The sequence below is a fragment of the Anas platyrhynchos genome, chromosome Z (assembly GCF_047663525.1).
Source record: "Anas platyrhynchos isolate ZD024472 breed Pekin duck chromosome Z, IASCAAS_PekinDuck_T2T, whole genome shotgun sequence".
Lineage (NCBI taxonomy): Eukaryota > Metazoa > Chordata > Aves > Anseriformes > Anatidae > Anas > Anas platyrhynchos.
Genome location: NC_092621.1, coordinates 78,134,431 through 78,161,171, shown reverse-complemented (window position 1 = coordinate 78,161,171; position 26,741 = coordinate 78,134,431). Strand labels below are relative to the sequence as shown.

The window sequence follows — 26,741 nt, the reverse complement described above, 5'->3', positions numbered from 1 at the left end:
GTCTGTATAATGAGAAGCTATTTATCATTTATTACAGATGGAAAACAAATTACAGAAAGTATTGATAAGTAAGAAGCTCCTGTTTCATCTTATAGAGAATACTGAAGACAAGTGAAATAATTTGGAACTCCAGGAAAAAGGGTTTATGAAATTAAATAGTTACAGATACTTTGTGATTTATAAACCTTTTAACATTCATACATAGAACTAGGGTCTAGAAATAGTCACTCAGGGACCACTGCAATTATTTCTTTTCATAGCTGTGTTGTGTGGTAGAAATAGATAGAAAAAGAATGGAGTCTTCCTTTATATTGCCACTGTGTATCAGTGATTCAGGCATAGAAATAATATGAATAGAATGGCAAGAACTGTCTTAGGTGAGTAGCTTTATTGAAAGATATATATTAGCACTTAAAATAATCTCTTATTACAGATTCAACCAACTCTGGAGACAACATGTACACTTTAATGAATGCAGTACCACCTGGACCCAACAGACCTAATGTAAATATGAATCAAGTTACATACTTTTTGAATTATATAGCCTTGTTTTATCCAAACCACTACGTTTCCATCACCTATGTTTAATACTAAGTTTTCCATTTTTATGGATGACATTTTAGCTGTTTCCTCCCACCGTGTCCAGTTTAATGTTTCTCAAATCAATCATGCGAATGCATACAAAATAATGAATGTGGGGGCACTTTTTCTATACAAAAAAGATCTTAAAAACTTTTGCATGTGGATGTGGGGGATGATTTAGTTTGTCACATTGCTGTGCAATAGAATTATTTGTGATGTCATCATCCTAGGAGATGCCACTAAGCATTTGTTTCTGCAGGATTAAAACTTTCTTAATAAAAAAGTCTCCACCCCAACAGAAATGTTTAAAGTGACCCAACATTATGCTATCCTGCTATTCTGTAAAAAAAAATAAAATTAGTATCTTTAAGAAGAAATAAATTTCTGTTTTAGGCTCAACTTTAGCAGTTCTATTACTGACAAAAATCTGTTTTCTTAGGTAGAACTTGTTTCTTTTCTGATCTGTGTCTGTGAGATCAGACTTCAATTTTATTGTATTTTCTGATTACAACCATACTTCACTTAATTATAGTTTATATTATGGGCCTTATGAAAAGCAAAGACCAGTAAAACTTCAAAAACCAGATATGTATTTCTAGATAACTATTCAGTGATTTATAAAAAATATTTATAATGTTAATGCCTTTTAGATTTTGAAAAACTAAATTTAAGGTTAATACCTGAGATTGGACAGAAATGGCTCATATTGCAAAGAAAACAGAGAGTAGTCTGACTGTCAGTGTAGATAGGGTGACATTTGAAAGCTGTTAATTAGTCACCTACTTGTTGAAGAAAATAGTAAACCTCACTGTAACTTCAGTGGGAACAGAGCTAGATCAGCACTAGCAGGTTTGAAAATCATACACAAAGCACTGAAATAAAATATAAATTATCTGTAAATTTTATGCCAGCCTACAGAGATGGAATTCTCAAAAAATCAGGAAGGCAGCAATCAGAAAAAGTGAACAAAAGCAATGATGCTTTTACAGTCTTCACAAATGACTTTTACCTGACTTTCACATTCAGAGCTGGAACTGTGCACTTTTCCTTTACTATTTTTTTTTCCTGGGGAATCTTTTCTTTTTATTAGATTACCTACAAAAATTTGTACAGTAATACCAGTTTTTAACGTCTGATCCTTTTATAGTTTCCAATGGGGCCAGGGTCAGATGGACCTATGAGTGGACTGGGTGGAATGGATTCACATCATATGAATGGATCATTAGGTAATAACAGTAATATTACAAGCATTGTGAATTTTCAATGACCAGTGCTATTTTCTATGTTCTCTGAGTGATGTGGAAAACTGGATGTAAAAAACAAGCAAAACCACCACCACCAACAAAAACTTTTAAAACCAAAAATTGTGTATATATCAGTAAGAAGTATTAAGATACTTTTAATGCATTTGAATTGGCATACATAATACACCTCTGGAGGAAAAATACTGTGTTTTATGTATATAACAGATATAGTTTTAATCCCGTTATTAAAGCCACTCTGATGATGGCTTAAGACCCATTTTTACTTACCTCTCCTCCTCTTTCAAAAACTTAAGAAGGTGTTACTGTGACATGCTGGTGCAAGTTCTTATCAATTACCTGGAAGTAAGTTATTATGTATATTGATGTATTTGTTAAGCGGTTTTTATCCCAACATTCGGATATCCTTGTTTGTCTATATAATTATCCTTCTGTCTGTTAAATATTAGTATTACTATTCCATCCCCACAACAAGCTTCGGAAAGGTGCAAAGACTGTGTAGAGGCAGGAGAAGCAGGTTACTGTTTGACTGTTGAGACTATGATTTTTGAAGGACTCATGTCTAAGGGAGAAGCCTTGCACAACTCTACAAATTTCCATTGCTTTATCTGTTGACTGTCCTGGCAAAGTCTGCTGCCTTTGCTCTTTGCTGGAAGGATGATTGACTCTTGAAAGGGATTTAAGAAAGAGGGCAAAGGTAAATAAAATGCATTTCTGCCTTACTCCTCCATACCCACAAGATAAATAAAGACAAGGTATTTATTTCTGCTCATACTGTAACACTAGGGCAGTAGCTGAACGCATTTGTGTGTCTTACTCTTCACTTCTGTCTGCACCAAGCAGTGTTGATGATACAGGCAACAGCAGAGGGAGGACTTTCTTTGGATCTCTTTCCTCTTCTTTACCTGTTACCTACCAGCAAGGTTCTCTTTTACACCTGAGAGCTGTCCTGATGCCCACACAGGGCACCAGCAACTTTTTGCTGAACAGCATTTTCCCTTATGGGGAAAAACCCCACCAAGCTAAATACGTTAGGCAGGCAGAAGCCAAGCTGCTACTGTTCCCTTTGCTTCTGTCCCTGAAGAAAAGATCTATCATCTTCCCAGCACGGACACAGACCAACCTCAGCTCCACACTGCAGTTAATAACATTTAATTCCATACTTCCTTGGTGGATGAAGATCTGTCATTCATAACCCCAAAGTTGGAGATTTTGAGACAGAAATATAAACAAGTGAAGCGAAGGGAGAAATTCAAAAAGTGCATAACAAGATAAACTATATTATCAAAACTCATTTAGCAGATATATTCTGAATGATTAAAATTCAGCAGTACACATCTAACTCCTAATAGAGCTCTCTTTCTTTTTTTCCATTTTTCCATTTTTCCATTTTTTCTTTTTTGTTTTCATTGGAAGGCAGGTCCCTGGAATTCCTAGATTACTTTGCATAAGGACACCTTGTGATTTTACATCCTTTCTTTACATATTACAGTCCTAAAACGGATTGTTGCTTTAATTGATAATGATGCTCATTATGTTCAAATAAATGAGAATCTGTGTAAAAGGTAATCACATCTTTTTCTGTCACTTTCCATACCCTGAGAATTATCTCTTAGCTAAAAGAAAAATTAAAATTGAAACAGTTACGGAAGGATTTTGTGTGTACCTAGCATTCACTTAGTTACTTTCTCCAGTGAAAATGGTGACGTATTTAGTCAAATTATGTATGCCTTCTTCCCAAGGTTAATTTTGTATCTGAAATGAAACAGTTCTTCTCAGAGAGGAGGGCTGGGAAAGATCTTCTGCTTTTGTTTCTGTGCAGCAGTAGGCAGCTTTGTCTCACGCTCAAAGGTATCCATTGGATGAGCTTCATCTCAAACTTCAATTTCTTTCACCACAACTGTTCTACTGGATGTCTGTACATAGCTCTCATTGTTAGAAAGCAAACTTTTGCTGATTTCCATCAAAATATTTTCTTTTGGCTTTTTATAAATAGCTCTTCCTCTCCCTAACATTTATGAATATGATGCGTTTATAGAGAGACATCATAATCCTTATCAATCCTTATTTTTTGTGTCTACATGTAGTGAGCCATTTCAGTCTCTTCCTTTTGTTTTTCTCTGATGCTCTTCTAGTTTGAATGTCTTTCTTGAAAATAAGTGGTCAGAATTTACTGTCTGTTGCTGCTAAAAATGCCTGTAGTGATACATCTCTCGTAAAATATTTCCCTTATTCTTGGCTGTACCCAAGTGAGAGTTACAGCATGTGAAATATATATTCAATACTCTTGCCTTCATTGTATTTAAATTTATTTGGTTTCTGTTATTCCAGCCCTCAAGATCATCTGATTCTAAAAGATAGTATCATCAGTGTTTATAATCAGAAGTTAGTGTCATTTCATCCAGTTTCAGAAACCAGTAGGTTTCTGCTCTGGGAACAAAGATATTCATGAAACCCTTCCAGATAATGCTAAAAGATATTCCACTAGATCACTGACTAGAAGGGAGTTTTGAATGGCTGAAGTTCAGTAAAATCATGGTCTTTTTTTTTTTTTTTTTTCTTTCCAGGAACATTAACCTCTACTAGTCATCCGTATTTTTTCCCTTAGTCTTCAGCAACATTTCCTATAGGAGTATGTACCCCAAATTAATTTCACTATTTGTACCCTGCCCTGGCTAAGAGGACAGGGAGGTTCGACATGCTCTTTTTTGAGTTGTGCCAGGCTGTCTCACCCTAGTAGGATGCCATTCAAATAACCAACACAAATCAGAAATATGTCCTTCATTCTTTTCTTCCTTTTTACATGAGGTGTGTACACAGGACTAACATTATTCTATACCTACTGTAATCTTTTACAAAGAGAGTCATTGGGAAGGAAAGGAGATAATGCACTGTTATGTTCTAACATACTGCTGTCACATTATATATTTAGTGTGGAAAAAAAGCTCTTCAATTAATTTCAGCTCAAAACTAATTGAATAATTATCTATTTTAATTTAAGGCTCAGGAGACATGGACAGTATTTCCAAAGTGAGTACCTAATGAAGTATTTGGAATTTTTGGAATATTTAATTCTAAACATAGTTTCTTTGGTTTTGTTATGAAGCATTTTATTATGTGTCTACATTTTCTGCTTGTCAACTCTTTGGAAGCTATACAGACAGTATTAGCTGAAAATTCAAAAGCAGTGTTTATGATCAATAGGGAGTGTAAGTAGAACTATTTCTTACTGCATAATAATGTGTATTAATTTGTGTCATTAATACTTATCCGGTTCATAATCTGATTGATCATGTTATAATCTTCCATACTGTTAAGACAAATGAATATGGTTCTGATAATCAATTTTAGTTAAGTTTGGGAAAATGTCTTTAGGATGTTACTTTTAAGCACTGTGTGATTGCTTTTGTTACCTCTGTAAGGCATGGTTAATATCTTAATCATTATTCTAAGTCCCTAAAAGCTAGATTAAAAAGTAGTTTCAGAAGCAGCACTGTTTTGATTTCACAGCCATTAAATAGTATGCTCAAAATGAATGTGAGTTTAACCTGCAGGGGTTTTGAATTTACAAAAATAATATTGTGCTTTAATGTGCCGCTTCTTCCATAAAGATAAAACTCTACTATGTATGTGATCATTATTAATTTAGTAACTTATTCAAATAAGGAATTAATGAGCATATTTGGTATTGATAAAGTGGCATAAATCTGTCCCTGCAAAATACTCTGTTTTGTACTCAGCATTTTCAGGCATAACTGACTCAAACTAATAAATACATCACTAAAACAGTCTCCCTGCTCTTACGAGCTTTTGATCTACAAATATAGAAGAGGATGAATAGATTGTTTCAGATAAAATTCTGTAACTCATTCTTTTGTTGCAAAATTCTTAACAGTCTTCCCAAAAAGGAACAGGAGTTTGCAGGGAGCATATGAACTGCCTGTGCATTTTGTCTGACTGAGGACTAAGTACCACAGCGCTGTTGCAGGATCACTCTCAGTGCAGACTGTGCCACTTTGCACCTGTCTGCACATGCTCTGGACATGCTGAGGATGTTGATGTAGATGCACCCTCAGGATGGCCTTGAGCTACGATGAGACACAAACATATGAGTCAGAAAGGAACAAAATGTTTGCCTAAATTCACGTGGGTTGACATAAAAGTTTGTAGTGTGAATTGGCTGAGAACACACTCTCAGATGTTCAAAAGACTGGAGTCATTCTGCAGCTAGTGGTACCTATTTGTATATCCAAAGTGGAGGACAAGGACCCTGAACAGTTCCCAAGTTTTGGTCTTCGTGTGAGGCTATGGGAGATGTGTAGCTTGTAAAGTGTACTTAGGTGTGTATCTTCGTGTTCTGTGCTGTCTGTCATGGCTTTGCAGCCACTGCCAATATAGAAGACATAATCTTGCATCAGAAGAAATTCACCACAGGTGAACACTGTCCTTTCAAAGTTGTGCAGGTGGTTATGGCCTTGCAACAGCCCTCCCTTGCCTTTGGTGGAGAGCAGGATCTCAGCAATACGTCTCCAAGGCTATTGCTGCTCCTGTGAGGGAGTAGCATCTATAGCAATGCTACGTGCTTCTAAATGTTCAAGATCTGTAATGTTTTCAGACCCCACAAAGAATAAAACAAGGGACCAAAATGACCATGTTGCCTTAGCTGTGCTAATATGTGCAGTGATGGATTCAATGATAACAAGTGTATAGCACTTTAAAAATCATTGTCCCTATTTTTTCAGTATATTTTGTTTTGCAAACTACAGCATTTTTAAGAAAAAATGAAAAACAAAACAAACAAACAAACAAAAAAAACAACAAAACAAGCAAAAAATATGTTAGTTTGCTATAGGATTGTTTTTAAGGGACCATATTCAATCCAAATGCATTAAGTAACAGCATGTGTGCTAGTATGAATATCAAGTATTCTGAAAACCTGGATCCAGACACTTACCTGGAAGTCTTGTAATCTGTTAACCTTAATAAATGCATCATGCAAATCACATTTGATGCATGTCTTTTTGAAATAACTGAAAAAAGGTGTTTTGGAAATAGCAGAGTTGTACTGTTACACCATTCCATATAATGGCTTTTAAATACCTTTTTCTGAGGAGTCCTGTCCAATATGCAGCCTTTATTTGTACTGATAAAAATGTGTGGGCAGAGCCTTGTGTATTGCATTTATGATTTCAGGCAGGTGACAGTATGCAATACTTTTGAAACTAGATTGGAAAAGTTCTGTTTGCAAGGCATAGACAATGTCAGGGGTTGATGCATGGAAAATAATTATATGGCTGCCTTCCAGTTTTGTACCAGTAACCAGGATTGTTCCTGCTAAGGTAACAGTCTCCCTGCTGGCTTTTTCACAAGTAGGTTTCCAGATTTCTGATTAATGTGACAGGAATTGCTCACTGGAGTTAACAGAATTTGGACTGGATGTTATTGGATGCTCAGTTACAGGCATTTTCAGTGGAGTAAAATGCACATTAGAGGAGCTGATTGTCTTTTCCCACGAGATGCAGGAAATTAATCCAGTCTTGGTTGTATCAATACAACTCACGGAATTCAGAGCTACATTTTCCATACAACATTTTACTTTAATTGGCTGAGTGGCAAAACATGAAGTTTTTACGAAGTAGATTGAGATGGGGGAAGTAAATGAACTGAAATTATGCATATTAAATAAACATTAATAACCAGTGTTTCTTGCAGTGCCAATGGAATTTGTGCAATCATCAAAGAAAGAGTAGCTTTGGAAAAACTCTGCTAGTGCTACAATGTGAAACCCCATACTGGCCATAAAAGCAGCCCAGGGGAGTTGCTATAAAAGTATTTATGTCAGGAATTTGAACCTTTGGGGCCAGCATACTGTAGCGATTGCAGAATTTCAAAGCTTTGTACTACACAGAGCAAGATAAAATAGGGGTATATCCCCAAGGAATGAACAAAAGTACAGGAGCATCATATAAAATAAATGTGACAAGACCTTAGTGGATTTTAAACTTTATATTCATAGATTTTAAGGTCAGAAGGGACTGATATGGTTGTGTAGTATGACCTCCTACATAACATAGGCAACAGGATTTCCATGAATTAATTTCTGCTTCAGGTATGACAGCTGTGCAGCTGTGGTTGTTGAACTGAGGCAATAGTTTTCAACCTTTTTCAAGTTGTAGATCCCTAAATACTTGCTACAATAACTCCACTGAAAAGCACACTCAATTGTCTGATGTTAATTAACTAGTTGAGTTTTCAGCCGTCTTTGATGGACCTGTTGTTTATTGATTCCTGGGGATCTGTTAGAACAACAGTGAACTAGCTGGTGAAGGAAAAATAAAGGGCAGGGTCTTGACTTTTGTAAATGTTTATTTAATTAGCATTTCAGATGTTAAAAACAGTTATGCCTGCATGTGGGCTGTAAAATTAATTTTGTATTTAATCTATAGTTGAAAATAAATGCACAAAGCTGAACTCATAAACATATTTGCCCATTCAGACTGAAAACGGTGATCTTCCCTCAGGAGTATGGTAAAAAATTAGTGTCAGCACTTCACTAGCCATGCAAAATACATCTCAAAGCAGACAGAGTGTACTACAATCAGAAAACTCTGGAATGTGCTACAACACTTAAACTTTGAGCAGTGGTCAAAATGAAGCTTTTTGATTGCCAATAGGAGCGTGCAGAAATAGGGTATGAAGGGAAACAAGTCATAGCTGCCACATTTTCTGTTCAGTGAACTCTCCAGAGTACGTACATCCTGTAGTCACAGGGCATCACTGAATGGAGCCAGGCTCTTGTCAGTGGTGCCCAGTGCCAGGACAGGAGGCAGTGGAGGCACAAACTGGAGCACAGGAGGTTCCCCTGAGCACCAGGAGCACTTCTGTGCTGTGCAGGTGGCTGAGCACTGGCACAGGCTGCCCAGAGGCTGCGGGGCCTCCTCTTGGGGCATCTCCTGAAAACCTGCCTGGACATGGGCCTGGGCACCCTGCTCTGGGTGGCCCTGCTGGGACCAGGTGGCTGCCAGAGGTCCCTTCCCACCTCGGCCATTCTGTGATTCGTGTGATCTCTGAAGTGCCAGTGCAGGATGTATATAGTCTATATACACTATATACACTATAGCTGTGAGGAAAGTACCAAGGAGTTAAGGGAACTTCCCTTTAATTTCATCTCTCCTATTTTTCATTCAAAGTTTGCCCTACTGCAGACTTAGTTACACTAAATGAGGAGTGTCTGCAGATGTTTCAAAGTGCAAAATATATATATTTTTAAAGAAGCCTCATAAATCCCTTTGCTAACAGACATACTATGTTAGGATTGTAATTGAGAAAAAAAGAAGAAAGGGACAATTCCACTCAAGATCCTTACAGCCATTGTTGTTTGATCACGTTGATCAAAGACTCTATTTGCAGTTACATTTTGTTATTTTGCCCATTGACTGCACTGAGTTTGTGCTAAGTTTTTATGACATACCAGACTTGCATTTGTATATGTAAAATCCAACAACAACACAGCATTCAGTTTCTCTGGATCAAAAAGATCAAGGGAAGAACTGTGATAGACGTCACAAACATTTCATAATGAAGTTCTTGGCTTCTCTCCCCCATTTCCCTGGCTATTCTTTTTTCATCACAAAACCTCTGTTAATAGGAGTCTTAGCAGTGCCTCTGTTAATAGAAGTCTTAACAGTGATGGAAGGAGAAGCATCCATGCTCCAGGCATGGCAGGGTGCCACAAATCAACTTTGTAAAAATACCTAACGAATTGTAGTGTCTACTGTAATCATGTATTAGCTGTTGACTTGGAATAATTTCTGTGACAATTATCTAGTTTCACCCTTTGTGTAAGTAACTGAACCTTGAAAGCATTTTCTGAACAGTGTAAAAGTGATTGTGTACTATTTCTATAAAGAAAAAAAGGAAAGACATTTTTCTTCAGAAGCCTTTGTATTGTTATTACCTATTAGCATTTCAGTTACACCTAGGCACTAAGAAGGTAGATTAAAGAGTTTATTGCAATACGCTCTGCAAGCAAATGGAAAAAGTACAACTGCTCCTGAAAAGTGTTTACAAGCTCAATCCAGGGGCTGGCTGTTACTCAGGGGCATTTAATCTTAACTCTGCTGTGCCTGTAAACTCTGCATTAACTGCTTTCAGTGAAGTGGCTTAGCACCTCCAAGTTTGAATACCACTTGTGAACTGCTTGTGAAATTGTATTTCCATCGACTAAACACTGTGAGCAAAGACAGAAGTCCCATTATGTCAAGACGTGCTCATAGACTTCACTGAACTTGACCGTGTGGTTTAATGTAGTGACAGAGTTTACTCGTAGACCCGATGAAGTCATTTATAGCTTTTCTTGACTTCCACAGAAGATGCTGGCTGTAACTTTGAAAACAAGAATTACAGATAACAGGTGTTACTTAAACTAGTGACTGAAGTACACAGAACTCAGCAGAGCCTTATCTTTTGTCTTTGTAAATCCCAGTGCATTGCACAGTACGTTTTACTGCTCTACGTTGTAGAAATAAGCTGGTGTCTTCAATACTTAATCTGTGTTTTAAAATCTTATTTAACAGAACTCTCCCAGTAATATGAGCATGAGTAATCAGCCTGGCACTCCCAGAGATGACGGTGAGATGGGTGGAAACTTCCTAAACCCTTTTCAGAGTGAGAGTGTAAGTATTTCTTTATAGAGTTGTTTTACTTTGGGAACCTTTGTCCCTGCTATTTCGTTAAAAAAAAAAAAAAAAGTTTTGCAGTGTACTTGCAATGCCCGTGCCTTAGATGGTTTTTCTTTTTGTTTTGTTTTGTTTTGTTTTGTTTTGTTTTTTTACTAGCTTCTAAAATTAGAGTATTAATTTACCAAATTTATTTGAAAAATACTACTAGAGGTTGAGCCAAAATGGGTAAATGTGGGAGGTGTAGATCTACTGCAGAAACTCTTTTTCTAGATAAAGAGGTGCATTGTCAATGAAAGTTAGATCTGTCAAGCAGTAATAATTATGGTCTATGTATTCAGTAATGCACAGTGGGCATTTGTCAGACGCTATCTGAGCAGCCAAAATACACAGAGTTGACAGATCTTTACATCTGAGTGTTTCAATTTGTGGTTGCCCAACCTTTGACTCCTAAACAATGTGTATTGCACTGCAGGAATGTCTTTTAGGACAGGATTCACACTGAAGTGTATAATTAGAGCACCAGATCCCATATTCTAGAGAGGTAGAGAGAGATTTATTGGCACTATTAGAGACAGAAAAGGCAAAGGTGCCCTCTAGTGTTCATTCTGGGACAAATGATGTTCTTTAAAATGGAGTACGCTTGAGGCAGCAAAACATGGTGTGCAATAAATTACAAAGCAAGACCAGTATTTTCATACTCACGTGCCTGAAGCGGGGTTTCTAAATCCACATTTAGGTTCCTAAATAGAAGTGGCCTGATTTTTCAGAAGTGCTGAGTGACTTCAACACTTCTGTTCTTTTTGGAAATCACTGCTGCCAGAAGTGAGTGCAATAACTATGCCAGTGGTGAATTTTTGCTTAGAAACCATGAGTAAACAGTTCCTCCTAGATCACAAAAAGCCAAATTGCACGGCAAGTTAAATAAGAATCAGATTTTTGGTGTTTTTTATTTTTATTTATTTATTTATTTATTTATTATTATTATTATTATTATTATTATTATTATTATTATTATTATTATTATTATTATTATTAGTTTGTTTGTCTGTTTTTTGGTTAGTTGGTTTTGGTTTATTTCTTTAACTAGTGAAAAAGAAAAGGGAGCAGTTTCTGCATGTTAGCTGTTTTTGTAAAGAAGGCACATGGTCAGATTGTTTGGAGTATTGGAGAAAATTGGTTTGTACCACCTAAAGTGATTGATGTTTCAAAATCTGCCAAAAAGGCACTAACCACAAAACATCCATTAAATGTGATCCTTGGTCATGGTAATCCTTGACACTCAATTTGGCATGCTTTGCTTGTACTGAGGGCAGACAGCCTGATTCAGCAGGCAGGCCAGTTAAGCAAACTAAAGGCAGGAAAGAAGGACTTTAGCTGTACTCAAAAGAAAATCAGTTTTCTCAGATACTTATTGGATTCTAGGTGCACCTAGTTGTCATTTTCCTACCTGAATGAATCTGGGACCTAGTTTTCTCAAGGTTTTGCTATGCCTTCTGTGTACTTCTAGAGTAGGTGTGTTATTATGAACTCCTTTCTCAGGCAAATTTGCTGTTCATCAGGAGCTTTGCTTGGGAATGGGGAAAAGATTTTGGCTAATAATAAGCTAAATATGACAAATAAACACTGTTTTGTCTTCAGATTCCTTATCCAAAGTGATTACCCAGTTACATTGACTGTAATACAGAAAATCATTTCAATACAGACTTTACGTAAAGCATTTGAGTTGGTCTTACTCATTGGCTTAAGATAAGCATGTTCTTGCTATCTTTGCTGGCCTACCGTGAGAGTGCACAGCACAGGGTGGCAGTGAGCCCTAAAGCAGAAAAAAACATCAAAGACATGACATGGGACAAAATAGGTTGTACCCACACAGTCCATTCTATCCAGTTTTCATGACAGAGAAGACCTACACAAAATGTTTTTTTGAGTATTCTTGGACACTTGGAAATGGCCAGCTCAAAGCTCTAGCTCGGGCAGTTTTTTTATTAGGTAACTGTTTTTGCGAAGGCAAATTAATCTCTCAATTTCTTGTGTCAGTTTTCATTACACTAATACTTCTTGCACTTGAACATTTTCATCACCTTAGAAGATTTTAGGTTGTGTTTCTGCAAGTTTTCACTTTAAACAAAATCTAAGCACATGCACTTCTTGTAGGCCTCATGCTGTCCCGTTGATTATTTGTAATGAAGTACTGCTAACTTGAGGGCACCTATAGCTTGTATAAGGGCTGCAGTTCAATTTGTTTCACAATAAGGTGAAGTGGTGACTGAGTTTTAGGTTCTCTTGAAGGAGAATGACCACTGATTCAGCTTCCCTTCTGAAATCAATAGTACTGAATAACAGATACCAAAAGAATAGCTGGATTCCAGTCAGACATATCTGTACACTCTTCTTCCCACCCAGCAATAAAAAATCTCTCCAAAACATTTATCTAATTCACCTCACCACAAATGCAGCTGGTCTACTTGAGGCTAGCTATCTGCCTAGCTAAAGCCCCCCAGTTTCCAACACCGATCAGGAGAAGGTCTGGAAAACATTAGTGTAATACTGGCTCATCACATCACCCAGATAACACTGAAACAGTCTTTGGGTGATTTGACTTGGTCAGCAAGAGCTGTATTTTTATGTAATGAGAGAAGGTTAACAGAATTTGTGATACCACAAATTGGACTACAGCCTTAGCACAGGCTATAGTACAAATTTAGGAGAAAATTCAAAGAGCGGGTTGGCATTTGAACTCGTTGCTCTGGTCCAGTAGTGGTTTTAGTTATCTGGAGAAAAAAAAAAAAATGTTAAAATGTGGATTCCTCTTTTTTCAGTACTCCCCTAGCATGACAATGAGTGTGTGATCCGTTAACAAGTCTCGTCATGAAGACCACAGTGAGTTGGCCCTCTTCAGAGAGTTACTGCAGAAGAAAATTATTCGTCCCAGTGTACAGTTTAACAAAAGGATCTCAAACACAATCAGACCCACATTTTTTTTTCCTGCCATCTCCCCTGTTTTGTCAAGAAAGTGGGTCCCAAACATGATTGAGATAACCATAAAGAGTGGCAAAACAGATCTGCCCAAGATGGAACTGCAATTACCTGTGTATGTACATGCGTGGGTTAATGTATGTATGTGTGTGTGACGCAGAAATACACACATACATATATAGACCTGCAGGACATTGTAAAACATTATCACATGACATCTTAAGTAGAAATGAGAAGTAGGAACTTCTATTCCATCTTTTTTTTTTTTTTTCACGTTTACATTCTAATTTTTAAACTTTGCTTTCCCTCTCCCCTCCTGAATTGTTTTATGTTGCATATATCACTGCTCTATAAGTTATTTTTTAAAGTGAACTCAAATGATAAATTCTTCTGATTTTGTAAATGTCTGCCATTATGGATAGGAATAAAACTGCTTATAAGAGCTTTCATTAACTTGTGTTTGATACCAGTTACCCTGTGAATCATAAACTGTACTGTCTCAAGAAATAGAAGAAAGCTCATCTTAATTTTTTTGGAGAAATTTAATAATTTTCACCTAGTTTGGTGATTTTTTTTTATACTTTGCCTTTAAAAAAAAGAAGCACTGAAGGTTATATTTCTTCTTTAATGGAAGCCTAATATCTGCAATATCTATTTTAAATGGAAGCCTGAATTTGATACAAGCTTCTCAGTTTATATAGAGTACTATAAGGTTACTGTATGCGAGCTCCAATTGCTATAGAATCTAGCAATAAAGTGTCAGGGCTTCTGCCCTTGGAAATGAATTTTCTATTTAGCATGATCTTCCGTAGGGGTGGTAGCTAGAGGAAATACAGTGGAGTCCTTATTACCAAAACCTGTTCTAACAATTTATGTTTACGTTTCCCCTTTTCAGTAATTCTCAACTAAATCCTAACAATCCGTGGTCCTGATGACGAACAGTATCTCCCAAGCCTATTCAGAACATCAGATCACACTGGTACACGAATTTACCCCCCAAACCTTTCAGTAAGCAGTCAGTTTTGTGAACCGAAATGAGGGAGTAAACTTTTTATGACTACTATGCCTTGTGAGGGTCTTACCTTTCACCATGAACAGAAGAGGCAAAAACATCTAGGCCATTTTATAAGATCAGTGTATTAGACATGAAAGCTGGGGGCAGAATGGAGAAAAGGCATATGGTCTTTAAGGAAGAGCGTCTGGAAATGGTCCCAAGTCTCCAGGCAAAGCTCTAAAACCAAGATTACTGTAAATATAGTTCCTAGTGACTTCCAGTTCCCCCATGAGAATGAAAGCTTTCAGTTGTGTACTGGTCAAAATGCTGATCAGAAACAAGGGCTGCTCTACAACTGATGCCATAGACGAAAGCAAAGTCCCCACCTTGGACTTTGCCTATAGAAGAGCCACTTATATAGAAAGAGCAGTTCTGAACAGAGTATGTCCATGCAGACTTTTAAGGGGATATTTTTCATGAATTTGTGCTGAACAAGTGTATGTAGAGAGCTCATTGTGATGGTAGATGCACATAACTGGATGCATAAGTAGTACCAGAATCTCTGAACTCATTTTTATTTTTATATATGTAATTTATATATATATGAAAATAAAATCATTTAACACTTTTTACTCTCTTGTTAGTGCTGTTCAAAGGTGAAACTCTTGGAGGCTTAAAATTATGTTAAAATATCAAAAATTTTGGGAGCATTGCTATATAGTAATAATATCATGAGCTAGAGAGTCATTATATGGTTTTGTAGACTTTATTCCCAGGATTATGGAGATTTAATTCATTTGCTTATCTTTGGAAAACATTTTGTTGCTGTCTCAAAATATGCCAGGAGCCCCTACCATTAATTTGAATTATAAAAACATAAAATGAGATCTAATTTCCTGAGATCCTTCATGGTTGTCACTAATATCACTGGTTTCCGTGGTTATGTGCCCAGTGCAGCCCAGCTTGTCCCATAAATAGTGCAAAGTCCAGGCATCCTTGCAGCCTTCATCTGACATCTGTATTATCCTTGTTGGTAGCCTCTAAGGAGTATTCTAGGACTGTTTTCTGCCCAGTTTCAGTCACACGATGTCACTGCTCCTCGACTAAGGTAGATGGATATGTCTGGACATCCAGTGCCAAAGCCATTCGTGCACAAGGTAAGTGTGCCCTCGAGTGAGCTCACGACCAGCAGGGTACATCTGGGCCCTGCTGGGTGCCTCGAGGGGAGCCCCTGGGGCTCCTGCAGGCAAGCAGTGTGTCCAGTGGGCACCAAGAGCTGGCCTGGACAGCATCATTGACATTGCAAGACTGGAGCATCCCAATGTGGCAAAATTAAGCAGAATTAAGGCTTAATATTAATCAGACATTCAATTTATTTTTTTTTTCCTAAATTTGGCATTAGCTTCAATAGTTTAGTGTACAGGCATCTGTTGAAAATAAGTCTGACCATGAAATTAAACCTATGCATAAAGCAGTACCCTTTAAAGGGAACTGCCAGCACATTGAATATTATTATCAACATACGATATCCCAATTTATCCTAATCTTATATATAAGATATATATCCTTTCGGGCACATATTTTTTTCTTATGCAGTTCTTTTGAATTCTATGCAATTTTTCTTTTTGCCAGCATATCATTGTTTACCCTTTTAATTTCTTTCCCAAACAGTTATATTAAATTAAACCTTGTTGCATTGATCCTGCAGCATTAATATCAGCAAATACATTGCTGGTCTCAAAAGGAACAGGATTAGTCCCTGCTTCTTGTAGCCTGTAACTCCATGCCCTGATATTGCAAGTTACAAAGTATGTCCAGCACTTTTTATGCCTACAGAGCCCCACAGATTAGTGGGATAACAAACGTGCAAGCTTGCAAAATTTCAGATTTAGGAGATCTGATTTAATATTCACAACACATCTTATTTTTAGAATTTTAATCAGATATAAAGAAACCTAATCATCTTGCTTTTTGTAGGGAACTCTTGCATTCCTATGCTTGCATGCATGGGGAAAGTTATTTACGTGCAAATTGATAAAATCAGGTGATTATGACCATGCATAGGTTCTGGAACTGAACCATTAGAAAACAATTGTACATGCTAAATGGTCAACTTATAAATTACAAATATCCCATTCTTCTTAAAATTTTCATAGAGCTTTTTGCTTGTGCATTTGTTTTCTCTCTTTTGCTTATAAATCCTTGCAGGATTTCATCATAAACAGGAGTATTAATATGGAAAGAAAGATTATTTCCAAGCACTGATTTTATATTTCCACTTATGTTTCTAATGCACTAGATATCAATGTGTAATGTAACTGCTGTTTATATCTATCGTTATGCAACAGCATTATTGATAATGGCAGAACCTGTCCAGCTCTGGGAGGAATGTTACAGTAAGTGGTGCCAGCTAGTTTTCCTACACCCTCTTTTTATAGAGATTTCTCACTTTCATATAGAAATAAATAGATCATGATTCTGCCGATGTGTCTTTCAGGCAAAGTTAAAGGAAGGCTTTTTTAAAAACAAGTGATGAAATCTTAGAATAGCAGAAACAGGGGGATAATGGGTCTCTCTAAACCATCAGAACTCTGGCAAAAATTGTGGCCTTGGCAGATGAAGTTGGGATTCACTTGTGCATTTCACAGTGAAGTTGGTATTTTAGCTGGTATCTCTCACCCATGAGAAAGGAGCATTCGTACACAGTTTTTGTCTCCATGTCTAAGTCTTGCACAGACAAGAATGGGGTTTAGAACGAGGAAGAAGCTGTATGAATCACTGCTAAAGCATGTGGCCTGACGTGCATTAAAGAAATACCTGGTACTTGCATGTATGGACTGCATTATTTTCTTAATTGTCTGAGCATGAGGAAGAAGTGCAGCTGCACTCAATGCTTGCTGAGTTGGTGCATGCAAAAGACATGGCAACGACAGTGAGCCATTTCTTTGATGTGCTGTGGGCTGCCCAAATATGCCCCAGCTTGCCTTGGGGTGACTGGCATCAACAAGTGACAGCCAAGTCCCCCTGGGAGTCCCCAGACACCAGACCTGCATGTCACCTTGTCAGGGAGAATACCAACCTCCAGACTTACCAGCCTGCTCCACGCCTGAATTCCCAAAGCATGAGGTTAAATGTCCCGTGTCCCACCACCAGTCCTCTGGAAACATCTGGCCCGCACTCTCCTTTTAAAATGCAAGGAGAGAGATGTAGGCTAATCATTTATCTTAAATAATTCAACTTGGGAAGAAGTGAATAGAGCCTAGCTTCTTTATGGAGAGCAATTCGGAATCACTGCATAAGGGCTGCTTCATGAACTGGCCAAAAATCATTTGAATTTTCCCCTGTTCTGTGGTTAGCAAATGAAATACTACATGTAAAGAGGATTTGGAATTAGATGGGTAATTTAATGAGGGACCAGCTGTTACAATATTCAGTGTTGAACATTTTACTTTCCTAGTTGAAATGAATTTTCAGCTGATAAATGTTGCACTGATTTCTACTTCTCAAATCAGTTAAATATTTTTGACTTTTATCTCCTGTTCTAGTGAGCTCTGATCCTTTGTTGTTGTTGCTAAATACGGACTGAATTCTTCAGGATTTGACTGTATACATTTCCATTTGGAGAATGTAAAATAGAGTTTAACAATACATCTATATACATTTAAAAGGACAGGTAAATTAATTTTTTTTTAATTCACTTTTAGTGATGATCTAATACAGCTTCTGTCCCAAATGTGCTTGGGTTTGGTTGTGCCCTCAGGATGGGAACCCTGGTTAAGCATATCTGTTACGTAAAAACCCCCAAACCTCTTTCAACAGTGACAGCTCATTTCTATTCAAACTGATCATGCTATGGAACTAATACAGGATGTTACGATATGCAACAACAATAAAAATTCAGTACGCTCAAATATAAATGAGTTAGATTTAAATTTTAGTTTGTGCAGCTTCCTTTACTTTCCAGACATTATTGGCTCTGTGCTACAAGCTGCTGTTCATGCCAGTTGTTCTACTGAAACTTTGATGAAACCACTCACATAATGTCATTTTTCTTGTAGGATTTCACCCTAGTCTGTGTGAAATTTGTCTGAGATGTGACGTTATTTTGCAGATCTATAAACTATGGAGAAAAATAAAAAGGATCTGCTGAAATTACCAAAATGTTGTTTCAACACAAAGCACAGAGGGAAAAGTCCATATCTAAATTACTGATGTGAGTGCATGCATAGAAGTTGTCTGCCAGAGCTGTCATCTTGAAAACAAATTACAGTAACAAATTTAGAGAAGATAAGCAGACTGTCTACTCAGCAGTTAAAATTCTGATCCTGCAAACACATTCACATTGGTTTGAAATAAAGCCTACACATGCTTAATTTTAAGCAGATTTAACAATACAAGTAATATCCTTCAGAAGAGTGGGACTGCTAATATGCTAAAACCATGCTTGAGTGTGGACAGTCTAGAAGCTCAAATTAAGTCTTCCCTGAGCAAACATTTTATCTTATTTTACGGATTTTACCAGTGCAGGAACATGTTTGTGTACTGATAGTACTGATATGTGGAACAGATTTGGCTTTCTTCTGTTTCTTATTTTATTACAGCATTGTTCACTACTAAATATTAAATATTTTTGTGAACTTGTCCTTTCATTTTGTTTTCAGTTGTGCAGCCATAATTTCCCTCAATATACAGCTAACAGCTTTGCAATTTTAGTCCAAACATCTGTTTGGTCACTGTTTTTCATCTAAGCTTAAAATATGTAAGAAAACCTCTTATGTAATGGGAAAACTTGCCATAAAAATAAAAAGGGTTTTCTTGGGTACTTGTTTTCACATTTAATTAAAAAAAAAAAAAAAAAAAAGTTTTTCAGTTGTAATTTGAAATGGTCACTTTCTAGCCACTATTTAATATCTCTGTGCAAAAGAAATTGAGAAAAATTGCCCCTTCTTCTTCTTCTTTTTTTTTTTTTTTAATCCATTTGAATTCATCATAAGTAATAGTTGAAGGGCATGATTTTGGGGAAATCAGATAAAAACAAGATTTACTACCTACCTGCTATGAATAATACAGCTGGCCTTTGTGTTGAAAGCTCCTTCCATGTCCCCAAAAGTGGATTGCCTAACATTTGATACATGCAGCTTAGTAACAGCCTGATACCCAAAGAGTTGCCCCACTCATATCTTCCGTGCTCAGCATCCCATGGGTGGCCCAGTGGCCCCCTTGACCGGTCGGGATGCTTGGGGTTGGCATTTTGGAGAAGAGCAACCGAGCGGGCAGACAAGCAGGCTTGTGCAGGGTCTGGACAGCACATGGTGTTGGTGTGCAACCTGCTGCAGATCGTCTGGCAGGTAGGCCCGGGGCTCCCTTAGGATTTTAGTACTGGAACAAGAGTCTTGGTTTTCCTAAGAGAGAATACTGGCAGCTTAGCACCAGTTTTTGGAAGGAAATGGTACAGAACTGGTTTTGTTTGCTAGATGGCACATTTCCTCAGCAGCTTGGGCGTACTAGGAACCAAGACAATAGGATTTGGAAGTCCAGTTTGTTACAGAGATACGCACGGCTCATCAGAGTAGGAGGGAATTACTACATGGCCAAACCCACGTTTGTCCCTGTAGGGCGAGACCATTGGTAGTCCCTTTCGATGCAAAGATTACCACAGTTCTTTGCATCGAAAGCCACGAGGAGCTAAATCATCCACTGGATGAGCGGGATATTTGTAGGCTTTATTTCTGTTGTTTAATCTTCGCGTTTTCTCCCCTCTCATTTGGATTTTTCCATTAAATGTACCATGCCAGATGTTTGCACAAAAACAAGAACAATTTGCCCAATAAACATACAGGAAGTTGCTCGCATCTGTAACAAGAGTCCTACTATAGAGCATTTATTTCATTATAGACATTGTGGCTGCGCAAGATCCTGAGAGCTCTTAGCACTAGACATTAGGAAAGTTAACATCTCACAGGCTTATTATGCATTAGACAAGATGATTTCCAGCAATGACATAAAATAGCTTGAAACAGAAGTTGATGTTTGCCATGCAGAGTAGAGGAAAATAAAATCCAAATAGAGCCTATGTAATTGAAGTAGGAGATTACTAAGGCTATAATTTACTAGGAGGATCTGAAAAGTGTGTTAACTGGCAATAAGCTTGCCAGCAGCAAACAGCAACAAAACGGGTGGCGAGGACGCCGTGGTTGCTCTCATGGCTGCCCTGCAGGATGGATGGATGCTTGGTCTGAACAGGCTGCAGGCAAGGGACTCATGTTATGGGTGGCACAGTGCGAGTGCCCTTCCAGTGGGTGGCAAAGGCCATCCAAACAGAGAACATCCAACAGCTTAGCAGGAAAGATGAGAGGCGTTTGCCACATTGCCATCTGAAAACAAGATATTCAGAAGCTGGTATAAGCTGTTCCCAGATCTATTCTCATTTTGCTAATTAACTTCCAGTTTTGTTTTCATTTACATTCACATTAAGAGTTAAGGAAGAGAATACAAATTCCTAAATGAGCCCTGAAATACCAGAGATGGAAGGGTGGCATCAGCACAGTGTAAGCTGGAGCTTTCTGCTAGTTGAGAATCAAGTAACTTTAAATATTAGCATATTTTCAGGACAAAAAAGAACCCATATAAGAAAGCATTTTGGTCTTGCAGTGGTTGTTTGAGAAGTGTATACCAACATGCCCTGTATGCTTAAAGATAAATTGTGAGGGCATTTTTTGTGGCAAGTATCCCCTTGCAGAAATGTCGGACTACATCTATTTTGTGCATGTTTGCCTAAAACCACAAAAACAGAACAGTTATTTATGGGTTGCATTACATGCAATTGGAAAACATTTATTTCTGGTGAAGAGAGGAGGAAAATTGGGTAGCTGATGTGTTAACATGTTTATGTGAATTACTTAAAGCATTGGTAAACTGCTGTCAACTTTGTTCACATTACACACGTACTCTGTGTGGGCGACTGCTGACATTATAACCCCAGTGACCCATGCATAGTCTGTAAATTCCTGTAGGTTCTGTGTAGGAAACCTTGTCACCATTGCTCAATGCTGTAAATTCGTGTTCTGAAACAAGAAGGTGGCGGGGTTGTGCAGCCGTGTGTATTGTATACCACAACAAACAGCACCTGTTCTGTCATCAAAACTTGCTGTTCACGTCCAGTTAAAGCTCTGTTAAGCACGCTTAGTGGTTTCAGAACATAATTCAAGCAGCAGATACACAAGTTGTTAGCAGGAATATTAAATATAATGCGTGATGAGAGAACCAGGCCCAGTCTGTAGCCTGTCAGGCGCAAGTAGGCCACGGGTGGCTGCAGCTGGGCACGTCTCGTGAGCCCGAGCAGGCCGCGGGCTGTGCTTGCAAGCTGCAGACAGGGATGTCATGCCCAGCAGGCAGGGACAGCCTAGCTTTTCCTCCAGTGTCTCTTCTTAAAGCTTCTGCTTTGGTGCCAGGACAGAAACCCAGCCCCAGCACGTGCAGCAATCAGGAAGCGCGCTCTCTGCTCTGTGTCCTTGTCCCCAGATGCCACAGGCTTTACGTGAGGCAGTGTTTTAAGGAGAATTTAATTCTTTGTTTACTGAGAAAGAAAAATAACCCAACTCTGAATTCTTTTCTATTGGTATTTTATGATGCACATCAAAGGCCTGAAAATATGTATGTGTTCTTTGCTGGTTCCTGACATCAGAAATTCAAATCCTGTCTAGACGGAAGGGCTTTGAGATGATGGGAAAAAGAATGAAAAACTGGCAACACAACCTGAGAAAGCTGAAGGGGATTTTTGGATCATTTCAAACTCTGTCTTAGTGGTTTTTATTGATAGTTTAAATAACTAGTCTAACCTTTTGAATAAAGGCAGTCTTTGTTAGTGACTTTGCACCTTAACCCATTCACATAAAACTGAGTACTTGAAATGAGTGTTGCTAGCACATCCAAGCCAACCTGTTTATAAAGTCTGAATATTTCTAATGCCAAAAATAAATGTTTAAGGTGAATAAATAGAGAACAGGACATAATCCCGATTAAAGAGGAGTATTTTCTGGTCACGTACAAACAACTAGGCAGGTGTGTTTTAGACAGAGATGGACTTTCCATATCGTAAGTGAAACTAATATTCCAACTCCAGTCTTTAGAAGTAAAAGGAACCTCAGAAATTTTCCAAATAAACAGGAATTAAATTTTCCAATCTAAATACTGATATAGAAAATACATATAAAACAGGATGCTGCCCCTGACCTAAAACATTAATACTGATAGTATTTGGGGTCTCACAAATTCTGTATATTTCAACATATCTGTATTCCTCCTTAAGCGAGTGCTTCATCTCCATTATTGATAGTGCAAAGAGCTAATCCATGCCATACCAGAACAGTTCAAAAGCATAGCAACACAAAATTCCCGCAGTATTATAAATACACAGATGTGTGTGTTATGTTAGGGCAAGTAATCACCCCAGCCACAAACTTCTTTAGTCCCTTTGCGTGACTTTCAAAAGCATCTTCTTGGATCGTTTCAGAAGGGCAGCAGGCTGTGCTGATGAGAGGTCCAAAAAGCTGCCTGACAATGGTCCCTTTCCAAAGGGTACAGGGTCTTGCATTGAGGGGTCATAACAATTCCAGTTGCAGCCCTTAGGAGCAGTTGTACCATGCGTACATCTTAACCTGAAGCCTTTTTGGTGTCAGAAAACCGACCTGCACCTGAAGGCCTCCCTTCTTTAAAAATCCTTTTTGAAATGTCCAGCTGTTTTCCACAGCTGTTAAGCTGCTGAGAGGTTTGGTGGGATTAGTTCTGTTGTACCAAGATAAAACTCTGTGTGCCCTTGTATACACAGAAAGCCTCCCCCCCAGGGAGGTGCCGCTGAGAGCCAGTCTAGCACCCAGAATCTCTGGTGTCTGGAGAAGCCTCCATGTCTAAGGACCAAACACAGAAACAAGGTGATAAAATCAAGCTTCTTTGTTTTATCTTAAAAAAGTTCCTGGCAAGACTGGGGAGCTGCAAAGAAATGGATTGTATGGGTCTGTGACCACAAAGCATTATCTGGGTTGGAGCCTCAGACAGTGCTATTGCAGACTGTTGGGTAAGCGTAAATTTATACCTCTATACCATGCTTGTTTCTGTTCCACACTGGCCTGATTCATCCTACCCTCACTTCAGCTGCTTAAAAATTATCAGCCTCAGCAAATTGGGTTTCCTCTCAAAGTTACAGGAGGGGCAGAAGCAGAGATGCCTTCAGAAGATTGTACGATGGCATCCATCACCTTCTCCATTGATATCTCCTGCATGCTTTTAAGAGCATACCATTAGGTGGAATGATTTCAGGGTTTTTATACTTTGCTTCCCGTCCTTGGACAAGGCTCAAATGAGCAGGAATAACAAGCTCCTGAGAATCTGAATCCATGTGGCTTCCAGATGAGTTTCTAAATCCTTCAGTCTCAAACATGAGATTTTTGCCCTATAGTTTGGTATTCTCTCCTTCTGTACTTCTTTTTTTTTTTTTTTTTTAAATATAAACAGGTGTAACTTGAATTAAGTTGTTTGAACATTTCTGGAAGTTTTACCCCTGCCTAGAGATTCTAGCCTTTATTTGTTAAATGGGCTCTCTCATTCTTTGTCTGCACTGATTCATTCATTTAAAGCAACATATGAAGAAACCATTGCATAGATGAATCAACACCAGCAATAGCATATGCTGCTTTTAAATTCAGCTGTGAGGTTGTAACTAAGATATTAATGTATATACTTTCTAGGAATGACTAGGTTCCTTTCCTAAGAGCTTTCAGGAATGAATCTAGAAGCTCCTAATTTAGGATTGTGAAAATTCAGGTAGTAATGGCAGTTTATGGGGATTTTTTGTAAGCTTTCTGTAAATGTATATAATTTCACATGCTGGTTTGGAGATAAGGAAAGTACCCAGTTTCAGATAGGCCAGGTCTTTGAAGACAGCGTTACTGTCTGGGTTAGCAAAGCCCATCTAGGTTCCACCTCAGGCTCGTACCATACACCTACTTTATTCTCACCCAACTCAGTATCTTTCTTCATTAACCATGCATACCAAATCATAACAATTGTACCAATTCTTGTTGCAAGCTGAGGAAGAGCTGAGGTTTAAAAATACAAATGTTGAGCTTGGCACCTTTTCACCTTCATGAAGTGTCCACATTCTCTCCGCTGGGCCTCCAAAGAGTGGCTCCCTCCAAAGTTGCCGTATAAATTCATCACACAAAAGTAGGTGAAATTTATTTTTTATATTTTAATGAGTCTAACAGCAGCGGTATTAGTATGTTTGCTATATTTTCTGAGTTGTGAGTCATTCAGTGTTGAAAATGATATGCATCTTGTGTAGCTATGAGTAGAAAATTTGAGAAATGCTTTTTATGATATGCTAGTACAATCCCTGCTCTGCTGTTCAATATTTTAAGTGCTGAACTAAACCAAAATATTATTTTCAAGAATTACCCTAGCCTCATCCCTGCATGAAAATGGATGTGAATTTCCCGTTACTGCTTCTGGGTCTTCAGTGAATTCTGGACCAAGAGTAAAGCAGTGGCAGCGGGAAAGGTTACTGTGGTAGCCACTTACGGACAACTTTTCAGATGCATACCATTCTGTCTGTCGCCTGATAATCTTCCAATTTTCCTGTGGATCACCATATTCTTGAACATCTTGATGGGTTTTGTCAGCCATGGAGGAGATGTGGACAAGCTTAGCACCCAGAAAGTGTAGAAATGTAGCAAGTGATGAGCTATCTTCTCCAGCAAGCATTTATTTTTAGTGCTTAACTTTCAAGTAACGTTTATATTTTCAGTTATATTTTATCATTCAGTATCTTGAGGTGGTTTGAGCAAAAATATATGAATATATATAATTTACAAGAAATATAGGCTTGTATTGTGCCTTTGTAATTCTCTTCAGCTTCAGTATCTATAAGCTATGAGCGGACAAACCTTTGGGGTATTCTTTACTACATAGTAGCTGATGGCTTCATTAATACTGGCTATTTGAGTCTACTGGGTCTAATGTTTATGTTTTCCCAGGTGAAAACGCCATAGTGTTCTCCACCAGACATAAGCACAATGACATATCACTGCAATGCATGCCGTCTCTTAGCTTCTCTCTACATGTGCTTGCATGTTGAAAATTTAGAAATGCTGCTGTATAAATTGCTACCTTGTTTATCCAATACAGGTGTTTTTCTGCATCCCTTGTTTGCTTGAAACTCCCATTAACTCGAAAGTTATCATTGGCTTGAAAGGGAGTTGTGGATGCACAAAGGATGCAGGGAGCAACTCTTCGGTAGTTTACAGGCTGCTGTACATTAATGTCTTCTCAGCAAAGAAATGTAGCATTAGCAGTGACTTCCTAGTGAAAACACTGAGCGTGCTTATCACTTAAGATTTTAGGAAAAAGCGTCAGACTGTGTAATTGTATCTCATCTAACTTTGACACCTAACCAGTAACATTTGATGAGGTATGAGCCTCACTTTTAACTACGTTTGATCATGATGTACCAACCAATGCAGAACTGAAAGGTGAACAGCCATGTTTTAGTATCACAGCTACACAAGAAATCACAGTTTTCACGAGGTTCTGTTCTGATTTTTGTTTCCTTATCTCTAAAGCATTTTCACCGCAGAAGTATTTTTCCATACAGTTACCTGAGGCTTCCTTTCACCAACCAAAACAGTCCGTAGCCTTCTACACTGTGAAAGGCAAGCTCTGTGGAGAAACATGGGCTTTGCGCTTGCCCAGCAAATTAGCAGAAAATTTCATCCAAGCCATAAAAGCCTTTTATGTTATTCTGTGTTTGTGTAATCAAAGCAATTAGGGATAGGAGCTTCAGGAATAAAGAGGTCTCTCTATCCTCCGTTTTACTCTCTCTCTGTAATTCGTAGGGATTTAAGAGTTATTTTCTCAAGGCTCAGCTGTGCCTCTCTAAACCAGCACAGTCTACGCATCATGTGAGATTCAATTTATGGGGATAACATTTGAACACGTAAGATTTACTTTTCATAGCAAGGAGTAATGTATGTCCTTTTGGACATGGACACTTGCAAACAAGTCTGATACCAAGAATAAAAATTCAAGATGGTACCAGTACATCAGACTCTGTACTACAGTGGGTTTTTTAGCTTTTGTCATTTGTATTTTATTTTGCAGGAGAGGAGCTGGGGAATCTCAGATCACATGGGGGATTTTAGAAGTATATCACTCAACAATCATTTTATAAAGTCTAACTTCAAAATGCACTAT

General features: G+C 38.0%; 1 protein-coding gene across 5 annotated transcripts in view; it reads left to right on the top strand.

The window, feature by feature from the left end:
- The window catches only part of SSBP2 (single stranded DNA binding protein 2), a 184,745-nt gene extending 160,749 nt beyond the window's left edge, over nt 1-23,996 (top strand). For 4 of the 5 annotated variants that reach the window (XM_038169983.2, XM_038169981.2, XM_072031163.1 and 1 more), the window contains 5 exons: nt 434-504; nt 1,730-1,808; nt 4,846-4,874; nt 10,421-10,519; nt 13,345-23,996. In XM_038169983.2, coding sequence (XP_038025911.1) covers nt 434-504; nt 1,730-1,808; nt 4,846-4,874; nt 10,421-10,519; nt 13,345-13,374 — 308 coding nt within the window. In that variant the 3' untranslated portion in view covers nt 13,375-23,996. The remainder of the gene's footprint in view (nt 1-433; nt 505-1,729; nt 1,809-4,845; nt 4,875-10,420; nt 10,520-13,344) is intronic. The other variant, XM_072031161.1, reaches the window with a different exon arrangement.
- Nucleotides 23,997-26,741: the final 2,745 nt, after the last annotated feature.